Raw genomic sequence first — 24,086 nt, 5'->3', positions numbered from 1 at the left:
GGAACCTGGAGTATAAGAGGCGTGAGGGCTGAGCAGCCTGTTCCCGGGGTCCCCATGGCACATACTCCAGGGGAGAGCCTTTTCCCTGGACACAGACTTTGCCAGAGCTGGGGTCAGGTGGGATGTGTCATTTGGGCTAAAGGCAAAACATCTGATGGCAGGAAATGCCTGCGGTGACTGGGGACTGTGCCATCTGCCTCTCCATCCCTAACACATCATGAAGGCCAGGCCCTGGGGGAGAACAGAATATTATTTTTCTCCTTCCTTCTTTTACTTCTTTCCCTTATTTTAAAAAAAGTTTTCTTTCTCATTTGCTGAATGTTTCTTTTCCTCTGTTTTTTAAAAAAATGAATATTAAAAAATTACAGATATCATGTATGTTCAATATGGCATAAAAATCAACTTCCTGATCTATTTGTTCATCAAGTTTGTGTTGAGCACCTAGCCCAGGTCAGGCCCGGTCCTAAGTTCTGGGGACATGAGAGTAAATAAAAATCAAGGTCCCTGTTCACTGCCTTCTTTCGCTTTCTCTTTAACCAATTCCACTTCCTCGTGGTAACCACCCTCGGGGTGTTCCTCCCCAGTCATGATTGCCAATGATCTGGGTCCCATTTTTCACATTTGATCTGAGGGACCCCTATGACTCTCCAGGTCTTCAGATTCATGTACAGAATCTGGAGTTGGTGCTTGGTTTTGGTTTAAATGGCTCATTCCTCCCACTCATAACTACCTCCTAGGAATGCCTCATCTTTTTAAATTACTGCACAGTAATGTGCCATGGATATGCCAAAATTTGTGTCATCAGTCCTCTCATTAACAAATATTTAGGAATCTTCCAGGTGCTGTGGTTCACACCTGTCATCCCAGCAACTCAAGAGGTTAAGGAAGGAGGATTGCTTGAGCCTAGGAGTTCGAGACCAGCCTGGGCAACATAGTAAAATCTCATCCCTAAAATAAAAAATGAGAAGATTAGCTGGTGCACACCTGTAGACCCAGTTACTCAAGAGGCTGAGGGAAAAGTATCACATGAGCTCAGGAGTTTGAGGCTACTGTGAGCTATATGACCCTGTCTCTAAACCATAATGACAAAGCACACTAGACCTTCAGGCATCCTCAGTTCTTCCCTGTAACAAATAGTGCTGTAGTGGCCGTAGCCTCCTCATCCAGACACATGTTTGCCTGCTAGTGTATTTCTGTAGCAATTCCAGAAGTGAAACTTCTGGGTTCAAGGGAAATGCATTTTAAATGGATGAGTAACTTCTTGCTTTGAACTGCTAGAAATTCAACCCTGCCCTTTCCACTGGCAGCCCTGGTGTTCCTTCATGGACATTCATGATGCCTCCCCACACAATTGCACTCACGTCTATTGCCCACTGAGCATGGCCAGTCTTGGGAGCTGGGGAATCACAGGGACCCAGGAGTGTGAATGATGAGAAGGTGGGGGGACACAGGGCTCTCCACCCCGGCCCAGTGGACAAGCTCCCCAGTCATGATTGCCAATGATCTGGGTCCCATTTTTCACATTTGATCTGAGGGACCCCTATGACTCAAGGGCAGTTAAGCCCCTGGATGTGTCCACATCCCTTGACCTACCTTTTTCCTTTGGAAACATGCATACCTGCTTTGGAAAGCTTAGAGTCTTCTCACAGATGATTCTGGCACTGGTGGGAGGGTCGGGGAATTCGTAGACTTGGGCGACGGGGGTAGTGTGTCCCTCTACCCAACTCTTCATCTGCTCGTAGACGGGGCCTAGTGGAGGAGGGTGGAGCAGAGTGGGCACCTGGTAGATCTCCTCTGAGTGGGCAAGAGCTTCTCCCAGGCCTCGCAGGAACGCAGGGCAGGGCCTGTCTGTGGCAACCTCTGTGAGGATTTGGAGACGGTTGGCAGGGGCCAGGCCTTGCTTCCCGTGGAGCAAACATTTCCACCAGCCTTCACTTGCTGGCACATTTTGCTCCAGAATGGTCAGGATGTCCCCTCTGCAGAAAGCCAGCTCGTCAGAGCAGTCAGGGCAGTTGTCATAAAGTGCCCTGGCCAGGAGTGTCTGGGGGTGGGGTAGGGAGAAGAGAATTCCTGTTAGCACCATGGCCAGTGACCAAGGGGCCGGCACCACTTACAAACCTGAGTGCAGATTCATGACTGCTATCTGATTTTATTTCTTTCATCCCAGAGGCTCTTGGCCCCACTCTTGCTTGATTTATTCTTTCCCATCCTTGGGGTCTCTGGAGAAATGTCATGTCCTCAGGGAAGACTTACCTACACTCCGAGACCAAACTGACTTGCCCTGATATGCCCTATGGTCCAGTTTCGACGTGTAGAAACCGTGACCTTCATAGTTCCATAGTTGAGTGCAGCATAACACATAGTTGGGTTGGAATTCCTGGCTGTGTAGCCTTGAGCAAATTAGCTACCCTTTCCGAGCCTCCGTTTCCTCATCTGTAAAATGGGAATAATGGTAATACCTGCTGCATGGGGTTATGGTATGAATTTTTTTTTTTTTAATTTATTTTTTATTTTTTTGTAGAGACAGAGTCTCACTGTACCGCCCTTGGTAGAGTGCCGTGGCGTCACACGGCTCACAGCAACCTCTAAGTCTTGGGCTTACGTGATTCTCTTGCCTCAGCTTCCCGAGCAGCTGGGTCTACAGGCGCCCGCCACAACGCCCGGCTATTTTTTGGTTGCAGTTTGGCCGGGGCTGGGTTTGAACCCGCCACCCTCGGTATATGGGGCCGGCGCCCTACTCACTGAGCCACAGGCGCCGCCCGGGTTATGGTATGAATTAACAATTCCTGCTATTTAGTGAGAACTCAGGACAGGGTGGCAGCTACTGTTATAATGATTATGTTACATTGCCATTTTCTGGTTGTTGCTGTTTTTCTTCTAACTTGGATCGCAGGTTCCATTCTAGTTCTTTGCTCCTCTGTTCCCTGCATCTGGCCCAGGCTCAGTGAACCAGCAGATGCTCAATACATGTTTGTTAATGAGGGAATGATGAAAGACATGGGGTTCATGACTTATCTGCAGTCATACAGCCAGGATCAAACCTAGTCTCTCTAATTCTCTGACTCATGCTCTTCCAGTAAGCCACACAGTCCCCCTAAAAACACCTTGTTGCAATGGCAGTGATGCTTAAGGCCCCATTATTTGAACTTTCCATTATTATTTTTCTTTCCTTTTTTTTTTTTTTTTTGAGACAGGGTCTCACTAGGTCACCCTTGGTAAGATTGCCATGGTGTCACAGCTCACAGCAACCTCAAACTCTTGGGCTTCAGTGATTCTCTTGCCTCAGCCTCCCAAGTAGCTAGGACTATAGGTGCCCACCCCAATGCCCCACTATTTTTTTGTTGCGGTTGTTATTGTTGTTTACCAGGCCCAGCCTGGGTTTGAACCCGCCAGCCTCGGTGTATGTGGCTGGAACCCTAACCACTGAGTTACAGACACCAAGCCTGAACTTTCCATGATAATGCATGAAGGCACTTGTTTCTGCAGGTTTTAAAGCAGTCCCTTTTCTCCTTTTATTATGAGGTCCTTCAATTAAGTTCATGAACTCATCCTAGAAAAAGTGCTCCATACCTCATTGCTGAATATCATTATGGTCACCTTCAAAGCCCTCCCCTTGGGAAGCTATGAACTGATGCCAGTGCCTAATCCGCCATTCAAAGTAATTTTGTAACTCTTTTTCTGGAATAGTCATCAGAGCATACGGCACACAAAAACACACAACAACGATACCGAATGTTGCTCAGCAAAACACCACCACACATCCGCATGAACACAGCCGTAAGACACTGATATACCAAGGTTATGAAACTTTACTGAGTTGTTTGTATGGTGCTGCCAAAAGAAGCAGATGGTGGCAAGTTCATGAACTTAATTGTCAGACTTTGTATGACAACAGCTCTGATGGCAATTCCAGAAAAAGAATTCCAAAATTGTTTTGAAGGGTGGGCTGGGTGCTGGCATTGGTGCATAGCTTCCCAAGGGAAGTACTTTGAAAGTGATTATAATGATATTCAGCAATGAGGTATGGAGCACTTTTTCTAGGATGAGTTCAAGAACTTAATTGTCAGACCTCACATATCAATACCTGTTCGTTACAGAAAAATTAGGAAATACAGAGAAAGAAAAGGAAAAATATAAAAATTTCCCATAATTCAAAGATACCTGCTGGTTCCATTTTGGTATTTATTCTTCCAGTTGTTTTTTCTTTCTTCCGATTAATTACACTTTTTGTATTCATTAGCCCTTGCACATATAGTTCATAAATAAAGCAAAAATGAACAACATCCTATTACATTTCTAGAGAATTATTGTGCTTTGTACATAAAATGTTTTTTCTCCTACAAAAATGCAGTTGGATGGCCAGTCCTAAAAATACCATCTTAAACAGATAAGCAGGCCAGTGTGGATACAAGGCAACATTGCTACATGTATAGCTCTGTTTTCTGTTTTTAATTTTTACTTCAAATTTGTTTTAAAGAAATGGGGTCCTGCTTAAAGGGAAGATATAAAATTATCACTTGTATGAGTCCAGTGAGCTTACATGACTTAACGGAGAAGCAGGAAACATTGACAGCCCTTCTAGGGGTGAGCCATCCCATGAAGTGTCTCCGTGGGTCAGCCACCTGTCCCTTAACAAATCCAGCAAACATGTACTGAATGTTTACTGTGTCCAGTGCTTGAGTTTTCAGAAACACAGATTTTGATCATGCCGTTCACTTCTCTACCACCCTTCAGGGGCTCCTCACTACCCTTTTGGTGAAGTGTAAACTCTGCCTAAACCTTTGAGGCCCTGTGTGCCTTTGCTCCTGCCCAGACCTCCAGCCTCTGCGGTATCACTTCCCCTCCAGAACCCATGGGCACCACCCTGTTTGAGGGCTCAGGTCTTCACACATGCTGTTTCTTTTACCCCCAAACAGTCTGCAGCTTCCCCCCCGGGAAATCCCACACACCCTTCTAGCCTCATCTTAAATGTCACTTTCTTAGACAAAGGGTTCCCTGACACCCTCCTCCAGACCAAACTAGATATCACTGTTTTTTTTTTTTTGGTCAACACATCTCTACATCAGTATTTAATCCCATTTTTTTTTTAGGTTGTAGCCATCATTGTTTGGCGGGCCCGGGCTGCTAGCTCAGGTGTATGTGGCTGGTGCCTTAGCTGCTTGAGCCACAGGTGCCAAGCCACATTTTTTTTTTTTTTTTGCAGGTTTGTCTGGGACCAGGCTTGAACCTACCACCCCTGGTATATGGGGCAGGCGCCCTACTCTTTGAGCCACAGGTGCCACCCACATTTGTTTTTAATTCATTGGGTGGGCAGACATGAGTTCAGTGTCTGTCTCCCTCCTAGAACATAAGTCCCAGGACAGGAGGGGCTAAACCCTCCTCCTTCTTAATCACATCCTCCGGGGTCCAGCACATAGCAGGAGAGCATTAGCTACTTGTTGAGTTAATGGATAGGAATGAGTAATGTAATGCCCCCATTTTCAAGTTTTTAGGAGATAAAAAGTCACAGAGAACCAAGACGAGAGCTCCTATTTCTGTCTAAAGTACTCTAAGGAGGAAGCTCTCTTTGAGCCACTGCCCATATTTTGGGGGGACCTACAGAGATGTCTGGATGATGAACAGACTTCAAGGCCTGGCTAATCTGCACACTGACTCAGTCTCCCTCAAACGCATTGTGAGTAGGTTTCACATGAATGTGGGAGCTCAGCTTGGGGAACCCAGCAGAGATGAAGCACTTAAGGGATTAGGGTTTAGAGACTTATAAAAAGTATTGATTAGAGGCCAAGAATTAGCAAAGTTACATGCTACTTTATAGATATTGTTTAAGAGGCAAATAATTTTTGTTCAATAGGAAAAGATAGTCAGAAAGATTACAATTTATACCTCATAGGACTTTAACAGGTTTCCCATCTAGCCCTGCAACCACTTCTTATTTTCTCTTAGTTAAATTGTCTATAAATACCTACTTCCTCAATGATCTTTGACCTGGTTTTAACACCTTATTGGTTCCCTCATTTAATCAATTTATAAAATTCTTTGACATTTCATTTTATATTTGCATGACAGTCATGATTTTAACTTTATGAAAATTATATTTCAACCATCTGTACTGGGAAGAAAGGGAAAATACAAACACAATCTCCACAATTTCCATGAAATACCATTAAAGCAGTTTTAAAAGAAAAAGCTCATCAACTGAGAAGTGCTTGCGTTTGTCTAGAAACAAGACGGTGTGTATGTCTGGTCAGAGCAGTTGTTGCAATATGGCAGGTGCTCAGAAGTGTCCAGATTCCTGGCAGCTTAGCTGGTGGATTTGCCTACTCTGAAAGCAGAGACTTTTTCCCCCAGAGAACAATGGACTTTTAGTATTATTCACCCCACTGAGCACCAACAGCTGTTCAAGACAGAATAATTGGGCGGCGCCTGTGGCTCAAAGGAGTACGTGCCGGCCCCATATACCAGCGGTGGCGGGTTCAAACCTGACCCCAGCCAAAAACTGCAAAAAAAATAAATAAATAAATAAAAATAAAAGACAGAATAATCTTCCTCTTCATATATGTTTTACTTTGTACTTTCGGTGTGCTGTCTTCAGGACAACATCTTCAAAAATTGTAAACTCCCAGAAAAAAAAAAAAACCAAACCTCTAAATATGCAGCCCAACATGAGTCCCTTCTATATAGTGTATCATTAGAATTGTTAAGGGGTGTCTCTGGACACCTTATGCCATCAATCAATAATGTCTCAGCATTTTAATAGCAGAGACTCCCGAAGTTAGTTATACAAGAAGAATGAAACTCACATGGGAAGTCTTGGAGAGTTCCCTACCTGGAAAGGAGGGAAAACAGGTCTCTATATTCAATATGAGGTAATAAATTGTAATCTTTCTGACTATCTTTGGGGCAGTGAAACAGTTACACCACTTAATTCTCAGAACCTCAGAGGTAGGTTTTCTTCTCACCATTTTATAGATGTGAAAACTGAGGGTCAGAGAGATCCAATGACTTGTCCAAGGTCAGCTGGACTCTAAAGGGTCTCTTTACACCTGTTTTTTTGCTTTTTCTCTTCTAATCTCATCTCCAGACACCAGCCAGGTGATATTTTATAGACATAATTTAATGGTGGTGATCTCTTGCTAAAACAAAACAAAACAAAAACAAAAACACCCTCTAACTGTTTAGAATTGTACTTAAAGCAGCACCTAACCTCCCTAGTGTGGCTTAGCTCCCTGGTTCTCTGCTCCTCTTCTGGTTAATTTCCCTGCAGTTACCTGTTTTCTTACTTTTCTTAGATGCCCTAGGCCCACGTCCACCTCAGGACATTTGCCTTGCTATTCCTTCTGCTCAGAACACATTTCTGCCTTCAGGTCTCAGCTCAGGAGTGGCCCCTGACCACTGCACACACGGCCAGACTCAGGTGCTCATGGCCAGGTGGCTGTGGGGTGAGAACACATGTCACAGCAGCAGCAAACATTCACCGTGCACTGGAGCTCCTGGCACTGTGCTGAGCTCTTTAAGGATAACAGGTGGAAGCAGCTGCCAGGCCACCGCAAAGGAATTCAATAACCATCGGAATTGCTGCCCAGACCGCATACAAAATGCTCCTTAATAGGGTGTTAACTTGGAAACATTTATGTAAATATTTAAGAAGGGGAAGGAGGCATGTGTTTGTATTTTTGTTCCCTGTGGGCACACAGGCAATTAGGTTCCAGGTACAATGGAAGAAAGGTTCTTAAACAGTTTCCAAAAAGGACATTTCCCCCAAATGTCCATCTTCATACAGAAGCTGAGAGAGGGGAAAGGAAATTGAATAAGCATTTGGGAGGGAGGAGGGGGAGGAGCTTAGGGAAACAAAGGCAAAGACACATGACTTTTACAGTGATGAAAACCCAACTGGGGAGACCTTTGTACATCCACCAGATGCAAAGGGCTGATCTAAACCCAATCAGCATGGGTGGCGCCTGTGGCTCAAAGGTTAGGGTGCCGGCCCCCTATACCAGAGGTGGCAGGTTCAAACCTGGCCCTGGCCAAAAACTGCAACAACAAAAATAAATAAATAAACCCAATCAGCAGTGGATGGAGTGGTTTTAGCTGCAGTGGGACAGAGCTGAGAAGCCACACTTCTTCCATTCACCCTCTGAGGTCGTCTCACGCAGCTCCCTTCTGCTGGGCGCCCTGCGGGAGATGCAGTGGCAAAGAACAATCATTCCTGAGCTCATGCTACACGCGCCCTAGTGGAGGAGATGACTTCCAGCCAAGTGTTCACAGAAATAAGTAGAGGGATTCTATTTCTTTTAAGCGCAGTGGAAAGAAAATACAGGAAGTTGTGAGAGAGTTCGAGTGCAGTTGGGAAGTAGTGGCAAGTGCAGGCGTGGGGAAAGTTTACCTGATAAAGTGGTCATGGAAGCTTCCATGGGGATGAGTAGGAGTTAGTGAGATCAGGAGTTGCGGGAGAGCACCCAGGCAGAGGAAGAGAAATGTATGGAGGCTGCAGGGAGTGAGTGAGTGTGTGTGTGTGTGTGTGTGTGTGTGTGTGTGTGTGTGTGTGTGGGTGTGTGGAGCTGGAGGAACTGGAAAAGGTAAACAAGGGACCTGGGTCTGGATTTTCGTAGTGGCTGCTGTTTGTGTCTGGGTTCTGGGCACAGAACACACAAAGCCAAGAGGCTAATCAAAGCCATCGCCCAGTGCAGGGGGCAAGTGCCTGTGGCTTGGCTGAGCGTGGAGGCTGGATTTCTGATAGGGAAGGGGCTAGTGGGGGACGCGGTGCCAACTTGAGGTGAGCCTTGAGAAAGAGAAGTGGGACTGCAGGAATACAGGGCTGAAGGAGTATAGAGGGCCAACCCGTCCCTGTGCTTTCTGTCTGCCTTCGGGGCGTGAAGCGTCATCGGCAACACTGACAGTTCCAGACAGGAGTGGCTGAGGTGAGCCTGTGGGGCAGCCACCTGCTGCCTCTTCACTTATGTTCCTCCATCAGCTCTGTTCCTAGGAGGGAAATCCCCTCCCAGGCTGAGATGACCCGGGTCCTGGGAGCCGGCACCCAGGCGCCACCGCACAGCTCACTGCTGCCTCACCTTCCACCTCCATTCTCCGCAGTTAACTGGAAAGAGCAAAGCTACAGAAACTCCAGAGTAACAGAGCTGGACACCACCTGCTCAGCTGACTTCATTCGAGTGCTTTGTGGAGTCTGAGACTAGGCAAGGCTAAGTGAGGTCACACAGCGGCCGGTGGTAGGGCGGGGGTTCAAACTCATACCTGTCTGACCCTGGAATCTGTTCTTGCCAATTCTCCACATGGTCACCTCAAGTCCAAGTCTGTTTCCTAACTCGAGTCTGAGAACTCTTAATTCCACATGCATGTAAGTCTACAAGGAGCTAGGTTTTTTATTTATTTATTTATTTATTTATTTTTTTTTTTTTTTGTAGAGACAGAGTCTCACTTTATGGCCCTCGGGTAGAGTGCCGTGGCCTCACACAGCTCACAGCAACCTCCAACTCCTGGGCTTACGCAATTCTCTTGCCTCAGCCTCCCGAGCAGCTGGGACTACAGGCGCCCACCAGAACGCCCGGCTATTTTTTGGTTGCAGTTGGGCCGGGGCTGGGTTTGAACCCACCACCCTCGGTATATGGGGCCGGCGCCCTGCTCACTGAGCCACAGGCGCCGCCCTAGAAGGAGCTAGGTTTAAAGACATCTATAGGTAGCAGCACAAACTCAAATAGGAGATGGGCAAGAAGTATGTGTGAGAGCAGCAGGCCGGGCGTCAGACAACGGCGTAATGGGGGCAGTGGCACCCTCAGGCAGATTTTAAAATCTTACCGCTCTGTCAGGGGCAAGCACCCTTGCTACTGAGTCCTGCCCGCTGCTGGGGTCTTAGGGCCTCACTCAGGTTCCCCTTGAACCAACGTCCGATCATTTCTGCCTAGTGTAGGATTCCTCTAGTGGGCAGTCTTTGCTCCAAAGCCCCCCTCTCGCTGAGTTGCTCAACATCATGTCCAGTGGGACTGCAAACTAATGCAACCTTTTTGGAAGGCAGTATGGAGAATCCCCAAAGAACTCAAATTAGACCTCCCATTTGACCCTGCAATCCCATTACTAGGCATTTACCCAGAAAAAAAAACAAAACAACAATTTATAATAAGGACATTTGCACTAGACTATTTATTGCAGCTCAATTTACAATCACCAAGATGTGGAAACAACCTAAATGCCCACCAACCCAGGAACGGATTAGAAAGCTGTGGTATACCATGGAATACTGTTCATCCATTAAAAAAGATGGAGACTTTACGTCTTTTGTATTAACCTGGATGGAGTTAGAACACATTCTTCTTAGTAAAGCATAACAAGAATGGAGATGCGAGAATCCAGTGTACTCGATTCTAATATGAAGCCAATAGACGATCTAATACACATCCATATAATAGAGAAATCAATTCAATTCGAGGTGAGGGGTGGGGAATGAGGGGGGAGGGAGGGGGACAGATGTGCATTGTGGGCACAATGTTAGGGTGTATGGCACACCTCCTGGGGGCAGGACACAATTATAAGAGGGACTCTACCTAACAAATGCAAACGTAATTCTTTGTAACCTAATTCATCTGAAACAATAAAAAGAAAAAAAGTCTGTGTCCAAGCTGCCAGCTGGTTTGAGGCTCTCTCCCACTCCTTCCTTCCCTCCCATCACATCAGAACAGCATCGTGGCCCAATCCTACTTCTTCTGTGTTTTATCACTCACACACTCCCCATTCAAACTCTTGTACTCCTAAAATGAAAAAGTTAGAAGCTGAGAGTAGAGAGTAGAGCTCCCACGATGGTTTGCCTCTAAGTAGCCCAGCAACCTCAAACTCCTGGGCTTAAGTGATTCTTGGAGGGGGGAGTCATACCAAGAGGTCACCAGCCTGCAGTGGGAGGTGGTAAATGTGTAAATGTCACAAACCAGTAATAGAAGGTCAATGGGGAGGGACCTTGAACAGCAGGTGACCTTGGGGCCCCTGCTCTGTACAAAGATGCAGATCTCCCAGATCAGTAAGAAGGACATTTTTCTTCTACTAAAATCCTTCCATGAAACATTGTGCATGTTTAGCACAGATTCCATATCTGACTTCCAAGAATTCTTAGTATTAAGACCAGGTGCTGCAATTGTTCATACTTCGCCTTTGAGGGCCATACAAGAATTGTTAGCTTTTATGCCACAATCATTTTTCCATTTTTAGTAGAGACAGGGTCTTGCTCTTGCTCAGGCTGGTTTCGAACTTCCAATGTCAAGCCATTCTCCCTCCCATTTTGGCCTTCCAGAGTCCTGGGATTACAGGCATAAAGCACAATTAAAAAAAAAAAAAAAGCCTACACCGTAAATGTCACAAATCCTTTGATGTATGGGAAATGTGAATCCCTGAGGTTTATGAAGGATTCCACAGATGTAGAAGGTTTTACTATGAGATCAGTGAAATATCCTGTCACATATCTTTACCAGGTGGCTGAGCCCAGACTCCATAGGAGGAGCAAATGTAGAATGGGGAAAGCTGTTTGATCATCTGTAAAGACAAAGGTCCTTGAATGTGTTTCTTTCTTTCTTTTTTTTTTTTTTTGAGACAGTTAAGCTATCACCCTGGGTAGAGTGCTGTGGCATCACAGCTCACAGCAACCTCAAACTCCTGGGCTTAAGCAATTCTCTTGCCTCAGCCTCCCAAGTATTTGGGACTACAGATGCCCACCACCATGCCCAGCTATTTTTTGATTGTAGTCGTCATTGTTGTTTGGCAGGCCCGGGGCTGGATTCGAACCCATGTGGCTAGAGCCCTAGCCGCTGAGCTACAGGTGCCGAGCCTTGAATGTGTTTCTTATTATATAAATTCAGAGACAGACTAGGAAAGATCAAATCAGAGAGAATGTTCTTATCCGCTGTCTTGTAAATGTCTATTTTCTATCATTTAAAAAAGCACATTATGTTAAAAAGAAAGAAAGAAAACTTTCCAAGGGCATCATAAAAATCCCCTCGCCACCTCCATTTTTCCCACCCACATTTTCCAAAAAGGGAAGAGAGACAGAGGAAGAAGGACAACCGTGAGGAAGCAGCGAAGTGTCTAGACGACATTTCACTGGGGAGAGATTTCTGTTGGGTGGCAACATTCTGAGAGACAACCCCCGGAAAGATGAAAGAAGGGGTAGAGACAACGTTTTTTTTTAAGAGACAGAGTCTTGCTATTGTGCCCAGGCCGGAATGCCGTGGCTATTTTGGGGCATAACCATAGCACCCTGCATCCTCAAACTCCTGGGCTCAAGTTATCCTTCTGTCTCGGCCGCCCAAGCAGTTGGGACCACGGGCACACACCCCTGTGCCCAGCTTAGTGAGCCACAGCAAAGATGTTCTAGAAGGGGTTCTCACTTTGCAAACCCCACACAACAATACACACTTCTTAATGCTGTGTATCAGCTAACTTTATTTTCCTATAACTTATCAAGCAGGGAGAAAAACACTCTCTAATCTTTTGGAAGCAAATTAGCTCCTAATGAAACCAGCCTATGTGCCCTGAGAGGGTGCCAGGAACTGTTGTTTACTACTGTATTTAGACGATGGCTGGTTAATAAAGATGACTCAGTTTTCCAGCTCTGTCCCAGGCACTGTGATAAGTAATTAGCATTGATAATCTCACTTGATAGTCACAACCTCATGAAACAAGTGTTGTTAAAGGTAAGACACAGGGAGGGTGAGTAAGTGGTCTAAGCCTCAGCAAGCAGGGCCAAAGTCAAGACTGGGACCCAGGGTTTAGTCTGCAGCCTGCCCTCTGAGCCCCCACACCATGCAGCTCAGCACGGACTCCCAGAAGACCACACGCTGGATGAGTGAGTGACAAAGTCCTCTCGGAGAGGGAGGTGAAGCTGAAAAAATGATACCTTTGTGTAATGGAACACCCTGCAGCCATGAAAAATAATGATTTCCAAAATGTAGTATTAATTTTAAAAAGGAGTAAAATGAGAAATCGTGTACACGGAATGACCCCATTTATGCTAGTATCGGCACAGCATCTTTCTGGCAGGTTAGTAAGTTGGGGAGGGGGGATGGTCCTCTCTGTGTGGGGTCTGGGGAGCTAGAGATTCAGGATTAGAAGAAAACACTTTCCTCTGTGTATGTTAAGTTATACAGCTGGAATTTTTGAAAACCAAGTGCAGATATTTTTCTTTTTCAATATGAAAATCTAATTTTTAAAAAGGACTCTGTTCTGTTGGAAGAAAATGACCTCTGAGTTGGTTTTGAATTTAAACAGCTGCTTACCAGTGTCACTCAAACCTTGGCTCTGAGTCAGCCTTAATCTTGGCCAAAAGCAGTTTGCAACATGAGGAAGATCTGAAGACCACGCTCCACCCTTACAGGCCTGTCCCGCAGAGGACCTACACCAGGCACAGCGCAGAGGTCGCTGGAAAGAACTGGAGCAGGGTTGGAGAATGAGCTGATTTGGGGAGTGGGAGAGGAGGGCCGCAGCGAGAAGACACACAGGAGGCAACAACAACCGTGTGTTGAATTAAATGCCATCTAACTGTAGGTCCACTAAGAATCACAGGTGTTTAGGCTGGAAGAGCTTTAAAGGTTTGTCTGGCCCTGGCCCTGGCCCAGGCAGGTTAGGGAGGCATTGAATGGGTCTCTAAGTACCTTGGGGAGCCCCCCTGCCCTTCCCTCCAATTAGCCTCTCCCACCCCCTCCCCCAGGGCTCTCCCTGGGCTGGGTGCAGGGTGACTTGGCTTCTGCATGCAAAGATCCCCGGCAGGTGGGAGGCCTCTCAGGGCGGGATATGTTACCCACCGGCACAGTTAGGGTGTGCAGCAGCAGGAGACAGAAGCTGGGCATTGCTGGCGGGTGGCACTGGGGAAAGCATCTGGAGTAACAGTTCAACAACTTTTCTCCCTCCTGGAGTTGTACTGTGAGGTCTCCTGTTGAAATGGGAACGCCAGCCCAGCCCAGCCCAGCTCAGCTGTTCTTGACAGTTGGTCTGGGCTGAAACCAAGAGCCAGGGGAAGGATGGGCCACTCAGGGTGTGATGAATTCTCCCCGACATTCCCCTAGTTTTCCTCCCAATCCATCTGATGCAAAGAGACATTCTATGGCCGATTGGTCTATCCACTGGTACAAGCGTCAAAGAAGTGCATAAACTTAGTGAACTTGGATGTGAGGAGGGATATGAGAGAAGCTTAAATAAAAGGATGCTTCCTTGCTTTCCTAATACTTCTACCAATAATCCTGGACAAGGGCATATTCTGTGAGTAAGCACAAACTTTAACTGGTTTCTCCATAACATTGAACTCTGACCCATCTGGCTTTGAATTCCTCCTGATGGGTCAGATGAAAAGCCACACATTACAGGGATTTCTGTAACAGTAGAAGGCACTGCCTGTTATTGGGATTTTGAGGAAGAACGGTGGCCAGAAAAAATTCCAAAGCCACTGATGGAAATGAAACACCTCCTCCTCCAGATCCTCTCACCCACCATTCATTTTTCTCTCCTTTTCCAGATGAGTCTTTGTTCCTGATTCCTGCCTTCCTTTTGTCGCCTCTTCTTTCATCCCTGTGTAATCCTCTCTCTTTGACACATCTGTCCCAGAAAGAAGCTACAATCTGAATGGTATTTTCTCTGTGAATTTCAGAAGCTCTCCGTATCAACCTTTGCCTTTAAAAGTCAAATTCATAAGTAATGGGGAACTGAGAGTCACTTAAAATAGAAAAATGGCATGATATTTCCTAACTAGAACTTGCTCTGAGAATTCGAGAATAACATTAAATTATCCTCTGTAATTTGTCATGCCTAATGTGGTGAGAGAATTAATTTATGAGGTTATAAAACTTAAAACAGCTTTGTTCCAATAATCTGCATTTCATTATCAGAAATATTTTAAATTCTTTTTTAATGAGGTGATAGCTTGTATTGTGCTACGACATAAAAGAAAGTTGTTTCTCTTGGAGCTGTTTTTTTAAAAAAACTTAGCAAAGCAGTTAAATGAGAGATGCTGAAAGAAAACTGCTAGGTTTTTTTTTTGTTCATTTAATATTAATTTGCTAAGTAGGCTAGGAAAATAACTCAGTTTCTGCTTCTGTTTTCCGTTTGAAAAAATTGACAATTTTTCTTTTTGTTTTTTCTTTTTCTTAAATCATAGCTGTGTACATTCATGCAATCTTGTTTTTGTTTTTTATTTTTTTGGAAAATTGACAATTCTTGAAAGTCTCCAGAGTGTGAAGGAAATGATCTGAAACCATTTAACTGAAAGCATGATGTTGAAACTCCCTTTCCCCAGTTATTTTTATATTTAAAGTAATATTTCACCTTAAAAAAACAAACCCTTAACTAAAGAGGATATAACTTTCTAAACAAGATATGAAATTCTCCATTTTCTGTTTCACAATCTGGTACCTAAAACAACTTTCAGTTGTTTCCAGTGGTGTCATAGTTATTTGGAAAACATAATTACCAACTTCCTAAACACAGAGAAAAAAACTTGAAATAGCAATTTTGGATTCTTTACACGTTAACCCAGAAGTGCAGGCAATCAAACAGTTGCAGGAAATGGACATTAGAAGAGAGAGACTCAGACACTCACGCTCACCTTCATCCCGATCTTTTAAAGAAATTACTTCTGTAATTGTTTTCCATACCCAGGAAAACACCAGAAAAAATGGCTTCAGAAGGGAAACTTTCTGCAGGAGTTTGTGCAAGAATGCCTTGAAGGCTCGTATCTAAAGCACATGAGCATGACAGGGCCTTTTCTGCAGCCATCCTCCCCAGTGGTCTGGGCGAGGGACTAAGCCCTGGGAAACTAAGGGCCACTCAGAACATGATGAATTCTCTCCAGAGTTGCTCTCCATTCCCTCCCAATCCATCTGACGCAAAGAGCCATTCTATGGCCGATTGGTTTATCCTCTGGTACCGAGACAAAGAAGGGAACAAACAGTGAATTTGGATGTGAGTAGGGTTATGAGAGAAACTTAAATAAAAAAATGATTCCTTGTTCACCAACAATCCTGGACAAGGGCATATTCTGTGAATAAGCACAAACTTTAACTGCTTTCTCCATAACATTGAACTCTGACCCATCTGGCTTTGGATTTCTCCTGATGGGTCAGATGAAAAGCCACACATTACAGGGACTTCTGTAACAGTAGAAGACACTGCCTGTTATTGGGACTTTGAGGAAGAGACGGTGGCCAGAAAAAATTCCAAAGCCACTGATGGAAATGAAATGTCTTTCCCCCGATACCTGAATACTGTGGTTTTTTACTAGGTTTGAGTCTCGCTCAGATCAACTAGCTTCAATATACTTTCCCTATTCATGGGAACTTCGCTAAACTGTACTTTTAGTGCTTCATTAAACCAGCAATTATTTATAAGCACCGACTGTATGCCTGACAACCTGTGCTGTGGGGAACTGGTGACCTGGTTCCGTTGATCTGAGCTCAGGACTGAAGGGATGCCAGCAATAAAGGTCTCCCAGGTCTTCGAATGATAGATTTTCTTGGATGTGGCCGTGTCAGACTGCACTGCATTCTAGAGCTGAAAGTGCTCTGGGGATCCTGGTCTATTTATTCACACCTGTCCCACTGCCTCCCACCACCAAGTTCACTCCTTGCTAGAACAGTCCCTGAGTTACTGGTTAAGATATTTGATTGGGGGAAACCAAAGGTTTGGGAGGAATATTGGGTCAAGGTACACATTCAAGAATTCTGCTCTCGCCCATAAACCAGTTACTGAGGAAGGAGAGCAGGTAACTGCCACGTCCTCTGGGCCTCGCTCCCTTCATCTGACAGTGTGGTAGCTTTATAGGGTGATCTCCACGTTCCCATCCAACTGCAAACATGCATTTTGGACGGCATCTTTCCCTGCTCTGGCCTCTGAGTTCGTGAAAGTCATCGGAAGGATCACAAAGAAATTAACATGCAGGTGTGTTTCCTTTCTAATTTCCTTTTCTTCCTTCTTTCCTTCTTTGAAAAGAATGAAGGAGGAATGGTATGGAGAAAGAAGGAGCTTTGTGTCACTTGATTGCTCATCACTAATAATGCCAACTCCATCGTAGGGAGACAGCTTTTCTGAGGCTGTGTAGTTCTCACTCGCCTGTGCTGCCTGTACATTAAAAAAATTAAAGTAACAAATTGAGCCAACTTTTAAGACCCATCTCTCCCTACACAATATTAGCCTATGAAATTACAGGGCTGATGAGCTAATTTGTTTTTTTTCTAGTGCATATTGAGATACAGTGCATAGGCCGGTAATGGTGGCTCACGCCTGTAATCCCAGCACTCTGGGAGCCCGAGGCAGGTGGATTGCCTGAGCTCAGGAGATTGAGACCAGCCTGAGCAAGACGGAGACCCCCGTGTCTACTACAAATAGAAAAACTAGCCAGACATAGTGGTCCATGCCTGTAATCTCAGCTACGTGGGAGGCTGAGGCAAGAGGATCACTTGAGCCCAGGAGGCTGAGGTTGCTGTGAGCTAGGCTGACACCAGGGCAGTCAGGATGATACCACTTGGCTGACACCACTCTACCCAGGGTCACAGAGTGAGGCTCTTTTTCAAAAGAAAAAAAAAGAAAAAGAACAGTACATTCACCAATGTATCAGCTCATGCAGAAACTTTTTCTGGCCCACAGGTGCCCTGAGCGACTTTGCAGTGGTCTATATGGGTCCTGGGGGCTTTAAGAGACTGGAGCCTGGAGTGGCAGAGCTGGGGGGCATCACTTGGGTGCAGGAGGATTTGCGTGTTCCCATGGCTGACCCTGCCTCTCCTGGATGTGTCCACAAGACTCTTCTTCTGAACAAATGGTGTGTGAGCAACGAGTTTAGAAATGGTTCCTAAAACAATCATTTCCCGTTTTTTTGCAACTCACGCTGGACTCTTCTAATCTCCCCCTCAGCGGTATCTTTCTTACCAGCCTCCAACCTTCCTCCTTGTAAGTTATTTCCCCTCCAGGCCCTTGTCATTTCCTCTCTTAGTCACCACAGTGGAGCCATTCCAGAGCGGTGTTGTGTTTCTAAGGCTGCTTCCCTATTCCCCTACCATGGGGCTGTCCTTTGAATAGTCTCTCAGCAGACTTTTGAGTTTTGGCATGGTGGTGGCATTCTCTTTATTTTTACTAAGTGCACTCTATAGGAAATAATAAAATGCTCCGAGAATATAGGCTATTAAACAAGGGAACAAATATACATTTTAAAAATTACATATATAGGGCGGCGCCTTTGGCTCAGTCCGTAAGGCGCCGGCCCCATATCCCGAGGGTGGCGGGTTCAAACCCGGCCCCGGCTGAACTGCAACCAAAAAATAGCTGGGCGTTGTGGCGGGTGCCTGTAGTCCCAGCTGCTCGGGAGGCTGAGGCAAGAGAATCGCTTAAGCCCAGGAGTTGGAGGTTGCTGTGAGCTGTGTGACGCCACGGCACTCTACGGAGGGCCATAAAGTGAGACTGTCTCTACAAAAAAAAAAAAAAAAAAAATACATATATACTTTTATTTCTTTAGACAATCTCACTCTGTCACTCTGTCACCATGGGTAGAGTGCTGTGTCATCACAGCTCACAGCAACCTCAAACTCCTGGGTTCAAGAGACCCTCTTGCCTCAGACGCCTAAATAGCTGGGACTACAGGCACCTGCCACAAACATCCAGCTAGTTTTTAGTAGAGATGGTGTCTTGTTGCTCAGGCTGGTCTCAAACCTCTGACCTCAAGGGATCCTCCTGCCTTGGCCTCCTGGAGAGCTAGGATTACAAGTATGAGCCACTGTATCCAGCCTTTAAATTCTATTTTAATCCCATAGGCAGCATTGATGTTAATAGATTTTTTTATCAACCATGATAATTTATTAAATCCTGAGAAAAAGGACCAGACACTTGTCCTTAGTGGCATTCAGAACGGTGTCTAGCCTACAGAAGGCACTGACTATTTGTCAAAGGAATGAAAAGTGTGTTGTCTTCTGAATCGAACATAAATTGGAACTAGTCAATCAACACTTACGTGTAAAATGCAAGTAAACGCAATAGATAGCAAGCGGGTGGGAGGGGCGGGGATGGGTAAAGTTACACCTAATGACACAAAGCTTTGACTTCGAATGTACAAAAGCACATTATGCAACCAAAACATGTGGACTCCCGCAATATTCTGACAAAAGGGCATTTAATCCTTGATTTATTATTCCTCTGCTCACACATTTCCAATAGTCTCTAACCCCAAAGGTTTTATTTTTGCAAAAGGCCAAGCACACGCTTCTCCAAGTCCATTGAGAAGAGGAGGGCACCATCCAAGATGAACAAAGAAGCCTCCTACACTTAAGTCTCTGCACTCACCTCCCTGCACCTGCTCTTTTCTACCTCTGGTCGGTCCATTCATTGCATAGCAGCCTGACCGATGGGGGAAACAAAAATCAGACCATGGCTTCTCCTGTTTTAAGGGGGCCAGTGCTTTGCCTGCAACTAGAATGATTTCAGAGCTCTTACACAGCCCGGGCTGACCCTTCTTACACTTCAGCTCTCATTTCTGACCACTGTCTCCCCCTGTTTACTCTGCTCCAACTTCACTGGCCTTTTCACAGATGCTCTACTATGCTGAATTCATTCCCACCACAGGGCCTTTGCACCTGCTGCTCCCTCTGCTTGGGGAGCTTTCCCCATTACTTGGTCTCTGGAGCAGCTGTTTCCCTCCATTGCCTCCATCAGAATACCTGTTTTATCTTTTTTTGTGGCAGTTGTTTTCGTTGCCACCCACGGTCACATGTGTATCTGCTCATCTACTGTGGAGCTGAAGCCCACCAGAAGGTCAGCTCCGTCTTGATCACCCTGAACCCCCAGAGCCCAGTAACTATGTGTTGGGTGAGTGGTTGAGCAAGGTGCTGGGAGTCGTGTTTTCAAGTTAGATATTGTGTCTGGGCTGTGTTGTCTTGTGGGATGGGTGAAGGGAGGAAGTTGCTGGACGAGGTCACAGGGAGGCCACAGGTTCTTGTGACCTTGAATTTCAATTACAGCAGCTCAAATCTAAGGCAGCCTGTGACCATGGGAGAAAGAGGGGCCAACTCTCAAGTGTCTAGACTGAGTGGGGAGTTAGGCTGGGACCGGCAGGGGTTAGCAGGCTGAGAGGAATGGCTCCTGCTCCTGGATACTTGGTGGTGAGGAGATGCCGTTCCTATCCTCCAGGGGGCTCCTGTAACCTCCTATTCATCTACACACTACTACAAAGCATTTACTGAGCACCTACTATGTGCAGGTACAGCTGCAGACTCAAGAGACTCAGTGCTGAATAACAGAGCCCAGGTCTGTCCCACACAGCAGTGACTTCCCAGAGGGGAAGACAGATGACCAACATGATGGGGATGTGGGCGGGGGAAGTGATTTGGATAGGGTGGTCCAGAGAGGCCTCTGGGTGGGGTGATGCTTGCCTGAGGGGAGGCCCCACAGAGGAGCATTTCAAGGCAGGGACCAGTGGGGAGAAGGGGCAGGAGCTGAGGGAGGAGCTGGTGGGAGCGGGATCCAGCCTTGGGTGGGCCATGTACGTTTCTGCACAAGGTCTGGCTTGCCCTTCTTCCATAAAGACTGGTGTGAAATGTCTTGCTTACCCCCATAGGGAAGCTGAGGGTACGGGAAGAGCCTGAAACTGCTCCCCACTCGTCAAGACGCCCCCTCTGAGCTTTCTTGCCCAGAGGCACTGAAGCAAGCCACGTCCCCACAAGTGGTGGACACATCTGAGGCAACCTTGAGAATTTGGTTTGTTTAAGCTCTATGTCTTCCCTTGGATATTCTTTGAGTGAGTCTAGAACATCCTACTCAGAGCTGAGATGGAGGAGAGGGCCAAAGAACATTGACTCTTTAATTGAGGCTGTGGGTCTCCCTCACCTGAGCTGCCACATCACCCCTGCCCAGCGACACCGAAGAGGTGGGGGATGGAACCAGGTGTCAGCAGAGTGAAGACTTGGAGGCAGGTTACTTACAAACTGTAAAGTGCTGTCTAGATCATCTAGATCATTTAGGCAGAATAAGTCTAAAAACAAGTCTAAATCTAGGCTACTCAGAAAAACATTTACGTTACAAAACAAAGAAAAAAATTGTTTCTAGATGAAGGACAAGTGAGACCTGACTAGCAGCACCCCGTGTAATCCTGGAATGAATTCTGGATCAGAAAAGCAAAGAAATGCAGAAACAAATAACATCCCCGAGAGCTACAAAAGAATGCTTTGGGGAAATGAGAATATGGACTAATATTAGAATGGGATTATTAAATCAGTGCCAGATGTTCTTGGGCATAGTATAGACACGTGGCTCTGGAGGACAGTGTCTGAGGTCTCAGGAGACACAGGAGGGGAGTTTTTAGGGATGAAGTGTCATTTTTCCTGCCTTTTCTTTTCTTTCTTTTTTTTTTTTTTTTGAGACAGAGACTCAAGCTGTCGCCCTGGGTAGAGTGCCGTGGCATCACACAGCTCACAGCGACCTCCAACTCCTGGCTCAAGCGATTCCCCTGCCTCCGCCTCCCTAGTAGCTGGGACTACAGGCACCCGCCACAACTCCCAGCTATTTTTTGGTTGCAGCCGTCATTGTTGTTTGGCGGGCCCGGGCTGGATTTGAACCCACCAGCTCAGGTGTAAGTGGCTGGTGTCTTAGCCACTTGAGCCACAGGCGCCAAGCCTATACCTGACTTTTCTTTTCTTTTTTTTAGACAGAGTCTTACTTTGTGGCCCTTGGTAGAGTGCTGTGGCATCATAGCTCACAGCAATCTCCACTCTTGGGCTTAAGTGATTCTCTTGCCTCAGCCTCCCAGGTAGCTGGCACTACAGGTGCCTGCCACAAGGCCTGGCTTTTTCTTTCTTTCTTTTTTTGTAGAGCCGAGGTCTCGCTCTGGCTTAGGCTGGTCTCGCACTCCTGAGCTCAGGGCAATCCACCTGCCTCGGCCTTCCTGAGTGCTCAGATTACAGGCATGAGTCACCAGGCCCAGCCTCCTGCCCTTTATCTTCAAACGGTTTAACAACAGTAAAAGCAAAGTGTGTTCCTGTGTATACCCACATACCGATAGGTGAACAAAAACACAGTGAAGTGGAAGGAATCAAAGTCGGGGAGGGATCTTCAGGAATTTACTGAATTTTTTTTTCAATTTTTCCAATGGTTTGAACATTTTCGAAGTAAATAGTTGGAGACAAAATTATACTAGTAAAGATATTTACACATAACCTGTGTAAGAGAGGACATCACAGGTCACTGAGGCATATACTCCAGTAGGGACATTTATTATTATTACTACAATGATAACATTTAATTCATGTTAGCAGGCTCCCCATTCAGTAATTGTTCCATTACTTTTTTTCCTGTTCTGCTCAACATGTTTAAAAGGTGTAGCAAGATTGAAAAACATCAACCTGAGCTTCACTTTCTTTGTGTTTGAGGATGTTTTTTGCATACGGAGGCCATTTACGCTTTCTAAATAGTGAATCTTTTTTCATTCATGACACAGAAAGACGTTCCAGCTTCACTCGCAAGATATACAGGTTAATGGGCAACAACAGCACCCAGAGAGCCTACCAGGGACTCAGCATGAGAGGCTGCAGCCGGGATCTGAGCTCTGCTGTTGCAAAGCCAGCACAGAAATCAATCAGGATAGTTGTGAACAACACGAGTATCTTCAGGGTCCAGAGAAAGAAGAGATCGGGGAGGGCTAGGGCAGAGATGCACATCTCATTTACAGAGTTTGTTGGGCAGTGAACGGACACAAAGGGACGGGCTGTCCTGTCAACCATGTGAGCTGATTTCTACTACAAAGTTAGGTTCACTCATCTCAAACTCAAGCATTTGAGTTGGTAAGAAGCATTACACTTAAACTTAACCTTAAACTTGGCAGCCTCAGACTCTCATCACTAGCATTCACCTCGAGCCTTCATTAGAAAGCCAGAACTAAAACCAGCTGCTCCCCTCTTCCTCCCGCCCCATTTGAGCAGCCCCTGCCACTCACCTTGGGGGCACCTTCCGTGACTCCTGTTCCTTTCATGACAGCGCTGTGAGAAGGCTCCTCTGAGTGCCACCGCCACTATCTCTGGCTTTAGAGGAGGATTATGCAATGTCACTGCATGCTTCTGGATGTTTCCCAGAAACTGAATGCTATGGAGCTATCTGACAACACATGGGAAGTTGTCAAAAAGATTCTCCCAGCAGGCAAACATTCTGGGAAGCGTGATAAGAGTAAAATGAGAGGGGTGAAGGAGGAGGGAACCAGAAATATGGCCCCACGCACCCCTCAATGCCTGACGTCTCACTGTCTGTAAGTAGAGATTGTCACTCATTGGTTATATGAAACCACAAAAGAAGAAGAAAAAAACCCACTCTTCTGCTTTAGGGGGAAGTTCCTACTTTGAAGAGCTCTGTGCATGGAAACAGCATTCTTGTCCCTTAAACACCGTGGAACGACTCCCACTGAACACACCAGCCACACTTCCCTGACCAGAGGCCCTGGGCTGGATTTCTGGCAGCGGTCAGCACTTCTTCCTTCCTGCTCCCTCACACGTGCCTTGTGACCGCAGGGATAAAACAAGTCAAGCTGAATGCCTCAAAGGACACGATCCCTGCTCCACCTGTCCCTCCCATTTGCACACATTCCCTGCTCTGAACCCCACCCGCCCCTGGTCTCTGTGCCCAGCACCTAATGCTTCACAGCGTCCCAGTGCCCGCTCTGCACGAGGCTGCGCTGGGCACCACCCTCCTATTACGCCTCGGAAATCTGACAAGCCCATCGTTCCTCCCGTGCCTGAGCCAGCCCTACGCAGTTCATCATCACTTGCTGACTCTTTTTTATCTTTCCTACAGACAGAAATGACAGTGTAGCAGACTGTGTGAAGTTTACATTTTCATTTCATTTAAACAAAATCAATTCTTCCAACCCTGGCTCACGTTCTTCCCCACAACCAGCTCTGTCTCCTCACATGGCCCTTTTCTTGCCATTACATTTATTGTCTTGTCTTCGCCCCAGATGAGGTCTGCAATACTTACTTACTGGTTGACATGGCTGACTGATTTCTGGTCGAGATAGTCCCTATGGTAAAAGGATGTCATTGCTGGGAATTAAGTTGGAGGACCAAGAGGTTGATGTGCTGTGGGTG

The 24,086-nt window shown here is 46.1% G+C and overlaps 1 protein-coding gene across 2 annotated transcripts in view; it reads right to left on the bottom strand.

Annotated features, from left to right (window-relative positions):
- The window catches only part of CASS4 (Cas scaffold protein family member 4), a 39,381-nt gene extending 16,165 nt beyond the window's left edge, over window positions 1-23,216 (bottom strand). For both annotated transcript variants that reach the window (XM_053573449.1, XM_053573450.1), the window contains exons 1-2: window positions 22,946-23,216; window positions 1,619-2,041 (exon numbers count right to left, since the gene is read on the bottom strand). In XM_053573449.1, the coding sequence (XP_053429424.1) occupies window positions 1,619-2,041; window positions 22,946-22,981 (459 nt within the window). In that variant the 5' untranslated portion in view covers window positions 22,982-23,216. The remainder of the gene's footprint in view (window positions 1-1,618; window positions 2,042-22,945) is intronic.
- Window positions 23,217-24,086: the final 870 nt, after the last annotated feature.

This window comes from Nycticebus coucang, chromosome 21, assembly GCF_027406575.1.
Source record: "Nycticebus coucang isolate mNycCou1 chromosome 21, mNycCou1.pri, whole genome shotgun sequence".
NCBI lineage: Eukaryota > Metazoa > Chordata > Mammalia > Primates > Lorisidae > Nycticebus > Nycticebus coucang.
Note: the sequence above shows the minus strand (reverse complement) of the source record. Positions and strands in the feature narration are given on the sequence as shown.